This window comes from Lepus europaeus, chromosome 14 (assembly GCF_033115175.1).
Source record: "Lepus europaeus isolate LE1 chromosome 14, mLepTim1.pri, whole genome shotgun sequence".
NCBI classification, from domain to species: Eukaryota; Metazoa; Chordata; class Mammalia; order Lagomorpha; family Leporidae; genus Lepus; species Lepus europaeus.
Genome location: NC_084840.1, coordinates 78,163,390 through 78,178,125, shown reverse-complemented (window position 1 = coordinate 78,178,125; position 14,736 = coordinate 78,163,390). Strand labels below are relative to the sequence as shown.

The window sequence follows — 14,736 nt, the reverse complement described above, 5'->3', positions numbered from 1 at the left end:
CTGTGGCTCTGACCTGGGCATCCTTCGACTCCAGGGCAGGTCCATTTCCAGTGATCCAAGTCTTGGCAGAGCTGCCAGGGCTCTTCACAAGCTGACTTCTGCTGAAGCCCAGGCTTACCACATTGAAAGCCACTGCAGTGGACTGGCCTGTTGGGTCTCCTTGAGGGCAGATCACTGTACAGATCAGCCATTAATAGGCCTGCCACCCATTGTTTCTGATGCCTAGCTTTCTTTTCCTCCTGGTTTTTGTGAAAGCAGACCAGAGGATGCAAGTCAAGGGAGTGCCCACGTCCCATCTCTAATCTTCGGTGGCCTGAACTACAAGTCTATAGTCACAGGCATGTTCTGTAGTAGTTTTTCTAAGGTAGACAATGCCCATGAGGAAAATTATATTCTCACTTTAAAACTTTCTTTCCCTTTGGTCTGAAAGGGAAGTTTTTTTCTACTTACTGTTTACTTCGCGGATGGCGAAGTAAATCTAGCTATGAGATTATTATTTAAGTTCTTATTTTGGCTATGCTATTACAGAAAAATGTTAGCCATCTCTTTTATAAGGTCTAAAGATTAAATTGTTCGTCCTACAGATGAATCAATTCTCAATGTACCAGTGCGGTGTCCTTTAGATATATCAATTTTTTTGATAGATGACAACATTAATTACCAAGCAAATTTTTGTTTTCTTGTAAGACTCTATTAAATTCTTAAAAGTGTCAGGGCTGGCGCCATGGCTCACTAGGCTAATCCTCCGCCTTGCAGCACTGGCACACCGGGTTCTAGTCCCAGTCGGGGCACGGATCCTGTCCAGGTTGCCCCTCTTCCAGGCCAGCTCTCTGTGTGGCCAGGGAGTGCAGTGGAGGATGGCCCAAGTCCTTGGGCCCTGCACCCCATGGGAGACCAGGAGAAGCACCTGGCTCCTGCCATCGGATCAGCGCGGTGCGCCGGCCGTAGCGCGCCTACCCTAGCGGCCATTGGAGGGTGAACCAACGGCAAAAGGAAGACCTTTCTCTCTCTCTCTCTCTCTCACTGTCCACTCTGCCTGTCAAAAATGAAAAAAAATTTAAAAAAGTGTATACATATGTATATACACTTATTTTTTTATATTTCACATGGAAATTTAATAGGCTCAATCTTAATGGTGGAGTAAAGGAAGTCAATTTTTATTCTCCATAACATTCTTACTTAAGATGAAGTCCATTACCAGGGAACTATATTCTCCTATTCGAAGAGATTCTTCCAATTTAAGTTACTACAACAATTAAACATCACAGAGAGAAGCTGAATCTGAAAATGTGATCTTTCAAACTCCTCTTTGTTGTGAATAACAAATGCTTACTTTGATAGTACCTGCTCAAAGTACATATGAATCAGTCCTGATATGTTTTGATTCCTTCAGTTAACACCTAGTAAAGAGACAGCAAAAATAAAATCTATTGCAAATTCTCAAGCTTCATTTTTCTCCTTTTGCCCTGAACTGAAAAACTAAATAAACAAATTATATAAAGTCTAATCTACAGAATAAAGTTATATATGCAAACACATAGTTATATGCATTTTTCCCCAGTGACACACTTTTCTCTTGTGGTTAAATATAAATTTTACCTAAGAAGCACACTGTCGGGGCACCGGCAACGGCCTCGGCGCGTGGTTGGAGCGCGCCGGGCCGTGCGTGCGACTGCACGCAGCCTGCGTGTGCGTGGCGGGGAGGGAGGAAGGAGCGCCGGCCGCCTCTGAGTGCCCGTCGCGCGTGGGCTGAGGTGTGTATCTTATAAGCAGTGTATGGTAGAATTTTAAGCAAGTATCAGAAGCTCTGCATTTGAGTAGACATATCAAGCATTATTTTTGGCAACTACATACTGCTGAATGTTCAGCTGGTGAAATCGGAAGTCTTTCACTCAGAAGAAATAAATCAAGAGGAACATGCGGCTTACGTGTTTTTGAGCTACTGTGGATGGACCTGGCTCTCTTGACTGCCCTTCCAAGTAGGATGTCACTGAGATCCCTCAAATGGAGCCTCCTGCTGCTGTCACTCCTGAGTTTCCTGGTGATGTGGTATCTCAGCCTACCTCAGTACAATGTGATTGCACGTCTAAACTTGATGTACTTCTATGAGTACGAGCCAATTTACAGACAGAACTTCTGCTTCATTCTTCGGGAGCATTCAAACTGCTCTCATCAAAACCCATTTCTGGTCATCGTGGTAACTTCTCATCCCTCAGATGTGAAAGCCAGACAGGCCATTAGAGTTACTTGGGGTGAAAAAAAGTCTTGGTGGGGATATGAGGTTCTTACATTTTTCTTATTGGGCCAACAGGCTGAAAAGGAAGACAAAATGTTAGCATTGTCTTTAGAGGATGAACACCTTCTTTACGGTGACATAATACGACAAGATTTTTTAGACACCTATAATAACCTGACCTTGAAAACCATTATGGCATTCAGGTGGGTCACTGAGTTTTGTCCCAATGCCAAGTACATCATGAAGACAGATACTGATGTTTTCATCAGTACTGGCAATTTAGTGAAGTATCTTTTAAACTTAAACAACCCAGAGGAATTTTTCACAGGTTATCCTCTAATTGAGAACTATTCCTACAGAGGATTTTATCAAAAGACCCATATTTCATACCAGGAATATCCTTTCAAAGTATTCCCTCCAAATTGCAGTGGGTTGGGCTATATAATGTCCAAAGATTTGGTACCAAGGATCTATGACATGATGGGTCACGTAAAACCTATCAAGTTTGAAGATGTTTATGTTGGGATCTGTTTGAATTTGTTAAAGGTGGACATTCATTTTCCAGAAGACATAAACCTTTTCTTTTTATATAGAATCCATTTGGATTTCTGTCAGCTTAGACGTGTGATTGCAGCACATGGCTTTTCTTCTAAGGAAATCATCACCTTTTGGCAGGTTATGCTCAGAAATACCACATGCCATTACTAACTTCACACTCCATCAAAAACCTAGAGGACAGAAATCTGTGGAAAACGCTGAAGCTGGTACTATGGGAAACTCATAGGAAGGTCAGTGTGTTGACTTACACTGAATCAAAAGTCATGGAGAACCCATAGACTGGAGACTGAAAGTTATACATTACTGTGATTTATTTGGATATAAATCAAGTCAGGCCCTTTAAAGGTAATATTCAGATGAATAAAATATCTTACAAAGGAATTTGCTTTTTTTTTAAACTAGGACCAAACAATTTAAACCCACTATTCTATAGGTTAGACTTTCTTAAAGATTTCACTGAATTCTAAACTCATTAGGCCTTTATAAGAAAGCAGTGTGGAGTTCTGTTTATTGAGCAATCCAGTCACTTAAGGGTTTCATGTGTCTCTTACATGGAGTTCCAATTTACAAAAATCTGTATTTCTGTGTGAGAAACTTCCCTGAAGTTATACTGAACAAAATTTCATGGTTTTGGTCATTCATAAGGTACTTCCAAATATTGCAGTATTTTATAGTTATAAATTATTATTTATTACTTTGTGTGTGTTTACATGCTATGGTGGTTTCTATATTGTAAAAATAGAACAATTGGCCGGCACCATGGCTTAACAGGCTAATCCTCCACCTTGCAGTGCCGGCACACCGGGTTCTGGTCCCGGTTGGGGCGCCGGATTCTATCCCGGTTGCCCCTCTTCCAGGCCAGCTCTCTGCTATGGCCCGAGAAGGCAGTGGAGGATGGTCCAAGTGCTTGGGCCCTGCACCCGCATGGGAGACCAGGAGAAGCACCTGGCTCCTGGCTTCGGATCAGCGAGATGCGCTGGCCGCAGCGGCCATTAAAGGGTGAACCAACGGCTAAAAGGAAGACCTTTCTCTCTGTCTCTCTCTCTCACTATCCACTCTGCCTGTCAAAAAATAAAAATAAAAAAAAATAGAACAATGAATCTTTTTTTTTACATTTGAACTTTGTTCTAGTTACTTCACTGGTCAGTTTGTTATCAATAGCCTCATCAATGTGAAGTCATAGGTTATTATTGCATTTCAATAATCTCTTGGAATTTATAATATATTTTACTGTGGTAATATAGAGAATGATTAAATCAAAAAAAAAAGCAGCACACTGTCACTGCTACAGTAAGTCAGATCCAACAGCCTGACACTGATTGCTCCTGCTTCTCTGGGATAATGCACCAAAACAGACCTTCCTTAGGAACACAACTCACAAACATTGAACATGTATACGTGTTTAAAGCTAAAGTTCATTTGTCATGAAAAACTGGCCCATGCAAAGCAGTTTATAGTTTTTCCTGTTCACATTGTGCAGAATTTTAATATCATCCACAAAGTTAGTATAATAACTGAAACACAAAGGAGAAAACAAGGGGAGAAAGTTTCATAGTGCGGCCTGAAACAATCTCCTTTGTGTGCATCTTGCACATGCAAATTGTATTAGTTCACTGTTTGAAAGAGAGTAGACTGCCCAAAAATTATTTATTTTGTACTTTTCCAAAGTATGAAAAAACAGGAATAAATTCAGTAATGAATATCTGAAATCCAAACCAATTTAACTATAATCAAGGAGACCCTTCTTATCTGTTATCACAAATATCCCAGTTGCTTCCATGTGTCTTAAAAAATTATTTCAAAAAAAAAAAAAGAAGAAGACGTAAATGAAAGATCTCTGCGAGTGAGATCCCAGTGGAAAGAACGGGGCCATCAAGGTAGGAGGTACCTTTCTCTGAAGGGAGGAGAGAACTTCCACTTTGACTATGACCCTGTCGGAATCAGATCGAAGTCGGCGAACCCTAAAGGCTTCCATAGCCTTGGCAACTCATGACTAGAGCCTAGGGAGATTACTGATGCCATAAACAAGAGTGTTAAATTGTTAAATCAACATCAAGAGTCACTGTGTACTTACTTCTCATGTGGGATCTGTCCTTAATGTGTTGTCCAATGTGAAGTAATGCTATAACTAGTACTGAAACAGTATTTTTACACATTGTGTTTATGAGTTGGTGCAAACTGATGATATCTTTACTTAATACATACTAAACCGATCTTCTGTATATAAAGAGAATTGAAAATGAATCTTGATGTGAATGGAATGGGAGAGGGAGCGGGAGATAGGAGGGGTGCAAGTGGGAGGGAAATTATGGGGGGGGAAAGCCAATGTAACCCATAAACTGTACTTTGAAATTTATATTTACTAAATAAAAAAATTATTTCAAAAGTTGACACAATTTACACCTTATTAATTCCCCCAAAACAGGAAAAATATATGTACCACCCAGCATACAAAAGTAACACATGTAAAGTGCATATATATCTTTCTTAATTGACCCACTCATTAAATTTATATTTGGTCATCCTTAACTTTTAACATGTACAGAATTCTCATATAAATATAGGTCACTATAAATTTTTTAAAAATTACTTCAGCAGAAAACATGCTTTCTTGTTGAAATCTTAACCTCAATTCATTCTCGATCATTGTAAATTTGGATAAACCCGCAGTTTATTGAACAGTTAACATACAAACACCACAAATTTTACTAAAAGTCTTGGCCAACTCATTGCATATTTGCCCCTTTAAATGAAAAATAAATTAGAACTGAAGCAGTATATTGCCATAACTTACCTCGAAGGTAAGCAGATTCATCTATATTTATATAAATTAGACTGGAGACATTACTGGTAATCTCCGATACATGTACTTTTAAGAAGAATCTACAATTAAACTTTGAGATAGCACAAGACAAAACCTCTAAATTCATTTTTCTTTTCAAGAAATAATGGAAGATCTTTTTGAAACTTAGTATCTTCAGTTATCCGAATCACTACATTAGGGAGCTGTGCAATCCTGCATAGCCCGGTCAAAACGGCAAGGCACAATAAAAAAAAAAAAAATTAAAGTAGGGAGCCAAGATGGCGGAAGAGTGAGGGCACGCACCAACAGTCCGGGAAAAGATAGTTTAACAAAAGTGGAGTTACTGTACCCTCAGGAAGAGACTCAGAAAAAAAAACTGCAGAGGAAACTCTTCCAGATCTAGTGGATGTGACACAGAAGACCTACGGGGAGAGCAAGGTCACCCATTGCCGCGCCAAGCCACGCCGCAGGAGCAGAGCCAGAGAACAGAGCCGCGAGAGCAGAGCCGCGAGAGCGGGGAACCAAGGGAGGCCAGCCACAGAAGCCCAGCCTCAGAATTTGAGCCTCAGCGCTGGAAGGAAAGGTAACCCGAGACATTGGCGGGGAAGGTCAGAACGTGGTCTGAGATCCCACTGGGGAAAGTGCACCAGGCTGACTGGAGGAGAGAAAAAAAAAACAAATAAATAGGGGGAACCAGCAGGGTCACTAGCCTCTCTCTCCACTCAGCTTACAAAGCCGAGCAAGACAAAGAGCAGGCACCATTTTACATATGTAAAACAAACTCTGTAACCTAGGCAACCAGGTGAGCTGTGTGGAATATTATATCCTGCAAAGCTCTCATTTGTGTATGAAGGTGAAAGAAAGACCTTTCACAGCAAACAGAAATTGAAAGAATTCGTCGCCACTCTTCCAGCCCTGCAAAAGATACTTAAAGATGTGTTACAACAGAAACACAGAAACACGGTCATCAATATGAAAGAAGGCAAAAGAGGGAAACCTCACAGCAAAAGATCACAGGAAACCAAAAACTGGTAGGGCAAAGTTACTACTTATCGATAGTCACATTAAACGTTAAAGGCCTGAACAATCCAGTTAAAAGACACCGATTGGCTGATTGTGTTAAGGAACAAAACCCATCTATTTGCTGCTTACAAGAAACACATCTTTCTAACAAAGATGCACACAGACTGAAAGTGAAAGGCTGGAAAAAGATATACCATGCCAACAGAAAAGAAAAAAAAGTGGGTGTAGCCATCTTAATATCAGATAACATAAATTTTACCACAAAAACTATTAGGAGAGACAAAGAGGGGCACTATATAATGATTAAGGGATCCATTCAACAGGAAGATATAACAATTATCAATGTATATGCACCTAATTATAGGGCACGGTTTATTTAAAAGACTTGTTAAGGGAATTAAAGCGAGACTTAGACCCCAATACAATAGTACTGGGGGACGTTAATACTCCACTCTCAGAGATAGACAGATCAACAGGACAGAAGATCAACAAGGAGACAGTAGATTTAAATGACACTATAGAACAAATGGACCTAACAGATATCTACAGAACTTTTCATCCTACACAGAAAGCATTTACATTCTTCTCAGCAGTACATGGAACCTTCTCTAGGATTGACCACATACTAGACCATAAAGCAAGTCTCAGCAAATTCAAAAGAATTAGAATCATACCATACAGCTTCTCAGACCATAAAGGAATGAAGATGGAAATTAGCAACTCAGGAATCCCTAGAGCACGTGCAAAAACATGGAGCCTGAATAACATGCTCCTGAAGTCACTGTGCACTTGCTCCTCATGTAGAATCTCTGTCCTAAATGTGCTGTACATTACGATTTAACGCTATAACTAGTACTCCAACAGTATGTTTCACTTTGTGTTTCTATGTGGGTGCAAACTGTTGAAATCTTTACTTAATATATACTAAATTGATCTTCTGTATATAAAGAGAATTGAAAATGAAAAAAATAACATACTCATGAATGAACAATGGATCATAGAAGAAATTAAAAGAGAAATCAAAAATTTTCTGGAAGTAAATGAGGATAACAGCACATCATACCAAAACCTATGGGATACAGCAAAAGCAGTGTTAAGAGGAAAGTTTATATCAATAGGTGCCTACATCAAGAAATTGGAAAGGCACCAAATAGATAAGCTTTCAGTTCATCTCAAGGATCTAGAAAATCAGCAGAAAATCAGACCCAAAGCTAGTAGAAGAGAAATAATTAAAATCAGAGAAGAAACCAATAGGACTGAGTCCAAAAAAAAAAAAAACCATTACAAAAAATCAGCCAAACGAGGAGCTGGTTTTTTGAAAAAATAAACAAAATTGACACGCCATTGGCCCAATTAACTAAAAAAAGAAGAGAAAAGACCCAAATCAATAGGATCAGAGATGAAAAAGGAAACGTAACAACAGACACCACAGAAATAAAAAGAATCATCAGAAAGTACTACAAGGACTTGTATGCCAGCAAAAGGGAAATCTATCAGAAATGGATAGATTCCTTGACACATACAACCTACCTAAATTGAGCCAGGAAGACATAGAAAACCTAAACAGACCCACAACTGAAACAGAAATTGAAACAGTAATAAAGGCCCTCCCAACAAAGAAAAGCCCAGGACCAGATGGATTCACTGCTGAATTCTACCAGACATTTAAAGAAGAATTAACTCCAATTCTCCTCAAACTATTCAGAGCAATCAAAAAAGAGGGAATCCTCCCAAATTCTTCTTTTTTAAACTTTTATTTAATGAATATAAATTTCCAAAGTACAGCTTATAGGTTACAATGGCTTCCCCTTCCCAAAACTTCCCTCCCACTCACAACCCTCCCCTTTCCCGCTCCCACTCCCCTTCCAATCACATCATGATTCATTTTCAATTCTCTTTATATACAGAAGATCAGTTTAGTATATATTAGGTAAAGACTTCAACAGTTTGCCCCATATAGCAACACAAAGTGAAAAAAATACTGTTGGAGTACTAGTTATAGCATTAAATAAGAGTGTACAGCACATTAAAGACAGAGATCCTACATAATATATTTTTTTAAATTAATTAATTTTCTATGCCATTTCCAATTTAACACCAGGGTTTTTTTTCATTTCCAATTATCTTTATATACAGAAGATCGATTCAGTATATAATTAGTAAAGATTTCATCAGTTTGTACCCACGCAGAAACACAAAGTGTAAAAATACTGTTTCAGTACTAGCTATAGCATCACTTCACATTAGCCAACACATTAAGGACAGATCCCACATGAGAAGTAAGTACACAGTGACTTTTGTTGCTGACTTAACAATTTGACACTCCTGTTCATGGCGTCAGTAATCTCCCTAGGCTCTAGTCATGAGTTGCCAGGGCTATGGAAGCCTTTAGAGTTCGCTGACTTTGGTCTTATTCAGATAGGGTCATAGTCAAAGTGGAAGTTCTCTCCTCCCTTCAGAGAAAGGTACCTCCTTCTTTGATGGCCCCATTCTTTCCACTGGGATCTCACTCACAGAGATCTTTCATTTAGGTCTTCTTCTTTTTTTTTTCTTTTCCATGGTATCTTGGCTTTCCATGCCTAAAATACTCTCATGGGCTCTTCAGCCAGATCCAAATGCCTTAAGGGCTGATTGTGAGGCCAGAGTGTTGTTTAGGACGTCTGCCATTCTATGAGTCTTCTGTGTATCCCACTTCCCATGTTGGATCCTTCTCTCCCTTTTTGATTCTATCAGTTAGTATTAGCAGACACTTGTCTTATTTGTGTGATTCCTTTGATTCTTAGACCTATCAGAGCCATCGAATGTGAATTAAAATTGATCACATGGACTAGTGAGATGGCATTGGTACATGCCACCTTGATGGGATTGTATTGGAATCCCCTGGCATATTTCTAACTCCATCATTTGTATGAATCCAGCATCACCTTAATTCCTAAGCTGTAAAAAGATGCAGCATTGAAAGAGAATTACAGACAAATATCCCTGATGAACATAGAAGCAAAAATCCTCCATAAAATTCTGGCCATTAGAATGCAACATCACATTAGAAAGATCATCCACCCAGACCAAGTGGGATTTATCCCTGGTATTCAGGGATGGTTCAATGTTCGCAAAACAATCAACGTGATACACCACATTAACAGACTGCAGAAGAAAAACCATATGATTCTCTCAATAGACGCAGAGAAAGCATTTGATAAAATACAACACCCTTTCATGATGAAAACCCTAAGAAAAACAAGGTATAGAAGGAACATTCCTCAATACAATCAAAGCAATTTCTGAAAAACCCACAGCCAGCATCCTATTGAATGAGGAAAAGTTGGAAGCATTTCCACTGAGATCTGGTACCAGACAGGGATGCCCACTCTCACCACTGCTCTTCAATATAGTTCTGGAAGTCTTAGCCAGAGCCATTAGGTAAGAAAAAGAAATTAAAGGGATACAAAACAGGAAGGAAGAACTGAAACTATCCCTCTTTGCAGATGATATGATTCTTTACTTAGGGGATCCAAAGAACTCTACTAAGAGACTACTGGAACTCATAGAAGAGTTTGGCAAAGTAGCAGGATATAAAATCAATGCACAAAAATCAACAGCCTTTGTATACACAAGCAATGCCATGGCTGAGGAAGAACTTATAAATTCAATCCCATTCACAATAGCTACAAAAACAATCAAATACCTTGGAATAAACTTAACCAAGGACATTAAAGATCTGTACCATGAAAATTACAAAACCTTAAAGAAAGAAATAGAAGAGGATACCAAAAAATGGAAAAATCTTCCATGCTCATGGATTGGAAGAATCAATATCATCAAAATGTCCATTCTCCCAAAAGCAATTTACAGATTCAATGCAATAGCAACCAAAATACCAAAGGCATTCTTCTCAGATCTGGAAAAAATGATGCTGAAATTCATATGGAGACATAGGAGACCTCAAATAGCTAAAGCAATCTTGTACAACAAAAACAAAGCCGGAGGCATCACAATACCAGATTTCAGGACATACTACAGGGCAGTGGTTATCAAAACAGCATGGTACTGTACAGAAACAGATAGATAGAACAATGAAACAGAATAAACACCAGAAATCAACCCAAAAATCTACAGCCAACTTATATTTGATCAAGGATCCAAAACCAATCCCTGGAGTAAGGACAGTCTATTCAATAAATGGTTCTGGGAAAACTGGCTTTATACGTGCAGAATCATGAAGCAAGACCCCTACCTTTCACCTCACACAAAAATTCACTCAACATGGATTAAAGACTTAAATCTACGACCCGAAACCATCAAATTATTAGAGAGCATTGGAGAAACCCTTCAAGACATGGGTACTGGCAAAGACTTATTGGAAAAGACCCCAGGAGCACAGGCAGTCAAAGCCAAAATTAACTATTGGGATTGCATCAAATTGAGAAGTTTCTGTACTTCAAAAGAAACAGTCAGGAAAGTGAATAGGAAACCCACAGAATAGGAAAAAATATTTTCAAACTATGCAACAGATAAAGGGTTGATAACCAGAATCTACAAATAAATCAAGAAACTCCACAACATCAAAACAAACAACACACTTAAGAGATGGGCCAAAGACCTCAACAGACATCTTTCCAAAGAGGAAATCCAAATGGCCAACAGAAACATGAAAAAATGTTCAAGATCACTAGCAATCAGAGAAATGCAAATCAAAACCACAATGAGGTTTCACCTCACCCCGATTAGAATGGCTCACATTCAGAAATCTACCAACAACAGATGCTGGAGAGGATGTGGGGAAAAAGGGACACTAACCCACTGCTGGTGGGAATGCAAACTGGTTAAACCACTATGGAAGTCAGTCTAGAGATTCCTCAGAAACCTGAATAGAACCCTACCATTCAATCCAGCCATCCCACTCATTGGAATTTACCCAAAGGAAATTAAATTGGCAAACAAAAAAGCTGTCTGCACCTTAATGTTTATTGCAGCTCAATTCATAATAGCTAAGACCTGGAAACAACCCAAATGCCCATCAACAGTAGACTGGATAAAGAAATTATGGGACATGTACTCCATAGAATACTATACAGCAATCAAAATCAATGAAACCCAGTCATTTGCAACAAGATGGAGGAATCTGGAAAACATCATGCTGAGTGAATTAAGCCAGTCCCAAAGAGACAAAAATCATTTGTTTTCCCTGATTGGTAACAACTAACTGAACACCAAAAAGGAAAACTTTTGAAGTGAAATGGACACTATGAGAAACAGTAACTTGACCAGCTCCTGTGCTGACTGTTGTTGTACAATGTAATACTTTATCCATTTTAGTATTTTTTTGTTGTAGTGCTAGTGGTTGAACTCTGTAATTAACACACAATTATTCTTAGGTGTTTAAATTTTAACTGAAAAGTGATCCCTATTAAATATAAGAATGAGAAAAAGAGAGGGAGGAGATGGACAATTGGGGACATGCTCAATCGGACTTACTCCAAATGGTGGAGTTAGAAACGTGCCAGGGGATTCCAATACAATCCCATCAAGGTGGCATGTACCAATGCCATCTCACTAGTCCATGTGATCAATTTTAATTCACAATTTATCACACTGATAGGTCTAAGAGTCAAAGTGATCACACAAACAAGACTAGTGTTTGCTAATGCTAACTGATAAAATCAGAAAGGGAGAGAACGATCCAACATGGGAAGTGGGATACACAGCAGACTCATAGAATGGCAGAGGTCCTAAATAGCACTCTGGCCTCAGAATCAGCCCTTAAGGCATTTGGATCTGGCTCAAGAGCCTATGAGAGTATTTTAGGCATGGAAAGCCAAGACACTCTGGGGAAAAAAAAAAAAGAAGAAGAAGAAGACCTAAATGAAAGATCTCTACGAGTGTGATCCCAGTGGAAAGAACGGGGCCATCAAGGTGGGAGGTACCTTTCTCTGAAGGGAGGAGAGAACTTCCACTTTGACTATGACCCTATCGGAATCAGATCGAAGTCGGCGAACCCTAAAGGCTTCCATAGCCTTGGCAACTCATGACTAGAGCCTAGGGAGATTACTGACACCATAAACAAGAGTGTTAAATTGTTAAATCAACATCAAGAGTCACTGTGTACTTACGTCCCATGTGGGATCTGTCCTTAAGGGGTTGTCCAATGTGAAGTAATGATATAGCTAGTACTGAAACAGTATTTTTTACACTTTGTGTTTCTGTGTGGGTGCAAACTGATGAAATCTTTACTTAGTATATTCTGAATCAATTTTCTGTATATAAAGATAATTGAAAATGAAAAAAAAAAACTTGGGGTTAAATTGGAAATCACATAGAAAATTAATCGATTTTTTTAAAAAATATCATGTAGGATCTCTGTCATTAATGTGCTGTACACTGTGATTTAATGCTATAACTAGTGCTATATCTAGTACTCCAACAGTATTTTTCACTTTGTGTTGCTATGTGAGAGCAAACTGTTGAATTCTTTACTTTACATATACTAAACTGATTTTCTGTATATAAAGAGAATTGAAAATGAATCTTGATGTGAATGGAAGGGGAGAGCGATCGGGAAAGAGGAGAGTTGCAGGTGGGAGGGAAGTTATGGGGCGGGGGGGAGCCATTGTAACCATAAGCTATATTTTGGAAATTTATATTCATTAAATAAAAGATAAAAAAATAAAAGTATTATATAAACAAGAGAAGCCATTGATAATTTAAGGCCTTGAAGTGAATTAATCAGACTAATTTAAAGCTGAAGAATAAAACATAAATTATCCACCTGAAATGCAAGTAATATGCTTTTCACCATCTGTTCTGTGTACAAGGAAACAGATACAACTCTTGCTTATGGTTTGTATATTAGCATCGTTTTGGACGTGGAAGGGTAATGGTCAATTCCATTTTTATAGTGTTCATGGAATATTTCAGGACTGTTTTAGGCATTTGCGAGGAATGCCAAACTGTGGACACTGTGCAGAGGCCTCTGCTGCTAAGTGAGGGTGTGACTGAATCATGGACTTCCACCCTGATGTTTCCATTATGTCAGTTGCTTGATTGCTGTTTCAGTTTTTCCCTTCTTTACACCCAACCTGTCAAAGCACACTGCACCTATTAATAAAATCTATGGCTTGCGCTTTCAACCATTCTGCATTATACAAATCTGCAAGAACAGGGTTATCAGCAACATTTTCTACTGAAAGGTTAATACACAAAACTTCTTCACACATGACCTAAAGTCGTTCCAGTGCATATCTGTCTGCAGCTGCCAACAAGTTGAGAGTCATTTTATCAAGATTTGGTGGTTTCCTGTGTAAACGAATATCATCATTTCTTTAAAAAGTTCAGGGTCTAAATCACTTATTTCTACTCGATTCTTTTTGCTTTCTTCCATTTCATGGTCAAACATTGCATTGAAAACTGGGGATTGGGCTGCAAGTACAGATTTATGAGCTTTAAATTCTTGTCCACACACAAAAAAACTGCAATCTATAAATCTTATGTTTCCCCAGAAGTCACCTAAATCTCCTAGTCAACATTCAGGCACCTTCAAAGTACTTGTATTAGTATGTCCTGATTTGTTTACTGAATCTTGGACCACACTCACCTCACAAAATAATGTAATCTTGTCATCTGGTAAAAGACCATTGGTTTCATCAAGAAAAAAAATCCTTTCTAATGAATTTTTTAAAACCCCAGTCCTGGGGCTGGCACCATGGCACAGTGGGTTAACTCCCTGGCCTGAAGTGCCGGCATCCCATATGGTCCCAGCTTCTCCACTTCCAATCCAGCTCTCTGCTATGGCCTGGGAAAGCAGTAGAAGATGGCCCAAGTCCTTGGGCCCCTGCACCCATGTGGGAGACCCAGAAGAAGCTCTGGCTCCTAGCTTCAGATTGGTGCAGCTCATCTAGTTGCGGCCAGTTGGGGAGTGAACCAGTTCTCTCTCTCTCTCTCTCTCTCTCTCTCTGCCTCTCCTTCTCTCTCTGTGTAACTCTTTTAAGCAAATAAATAAATATTTTTAAAAAAATAAGAAAGGCTTTGCTGATAACCTGTTCCAAAGAGCAACCCCTTTGGCCCTCTTGATCCTCCCACTTCACCTAGCCTGATCTTTTCTATTAGCCCCTCTCCTGTT

General features: G+C 39.0%; 1 protein-coding gene and 1 pseudogene across 1 annotated transcript; one reads left to right on the top strand and one right to left on the bottom strand.

The window, feature by feature from the left end:
- Nucleotides 1–1,799: 1,799 nt before the first annotated feature.
- On the top strand, nucleotides 1,800–3,207 carry LOC133773898 (UDP-GalNAc:beta-1,3-N-acetylgalactosaminyltransferase 1-like). Its single transcript, XM_062211442.1, has one exon. It carries the CDS (start codon nucleotides 1,949–1,951, stop codon nucleotides 2,942–2,944), a length of 996 nt encoding a protein of 331 aa, XP_062067426.1. The 5' UTR covers nucleotides 1,800–1,948; the 3' UTR covers nucleotides 2,945–3,207.
- Nucleotides 3,208–13,531: 10,324 nt separating this feature from the next.
- On the bottom strand, nucleotides 13,532–14,299 carry LOC133773897 (speckle-type POZ protein-like; annotated as a pseudogene).
- Between the last annotated feature and the right edge of the window lie 437 nt (nucleotides 14,300–14,736).

Excerpts from the sequence above, each read along its gene's own strand:
- LOC133773898 (XM_062211442.1), top strand. The coding sequence starts at position 1,949 with ATGGACCTGGCTCTCTTGACTGCCCTTCCAAGTAGGATGTCACTGAGA.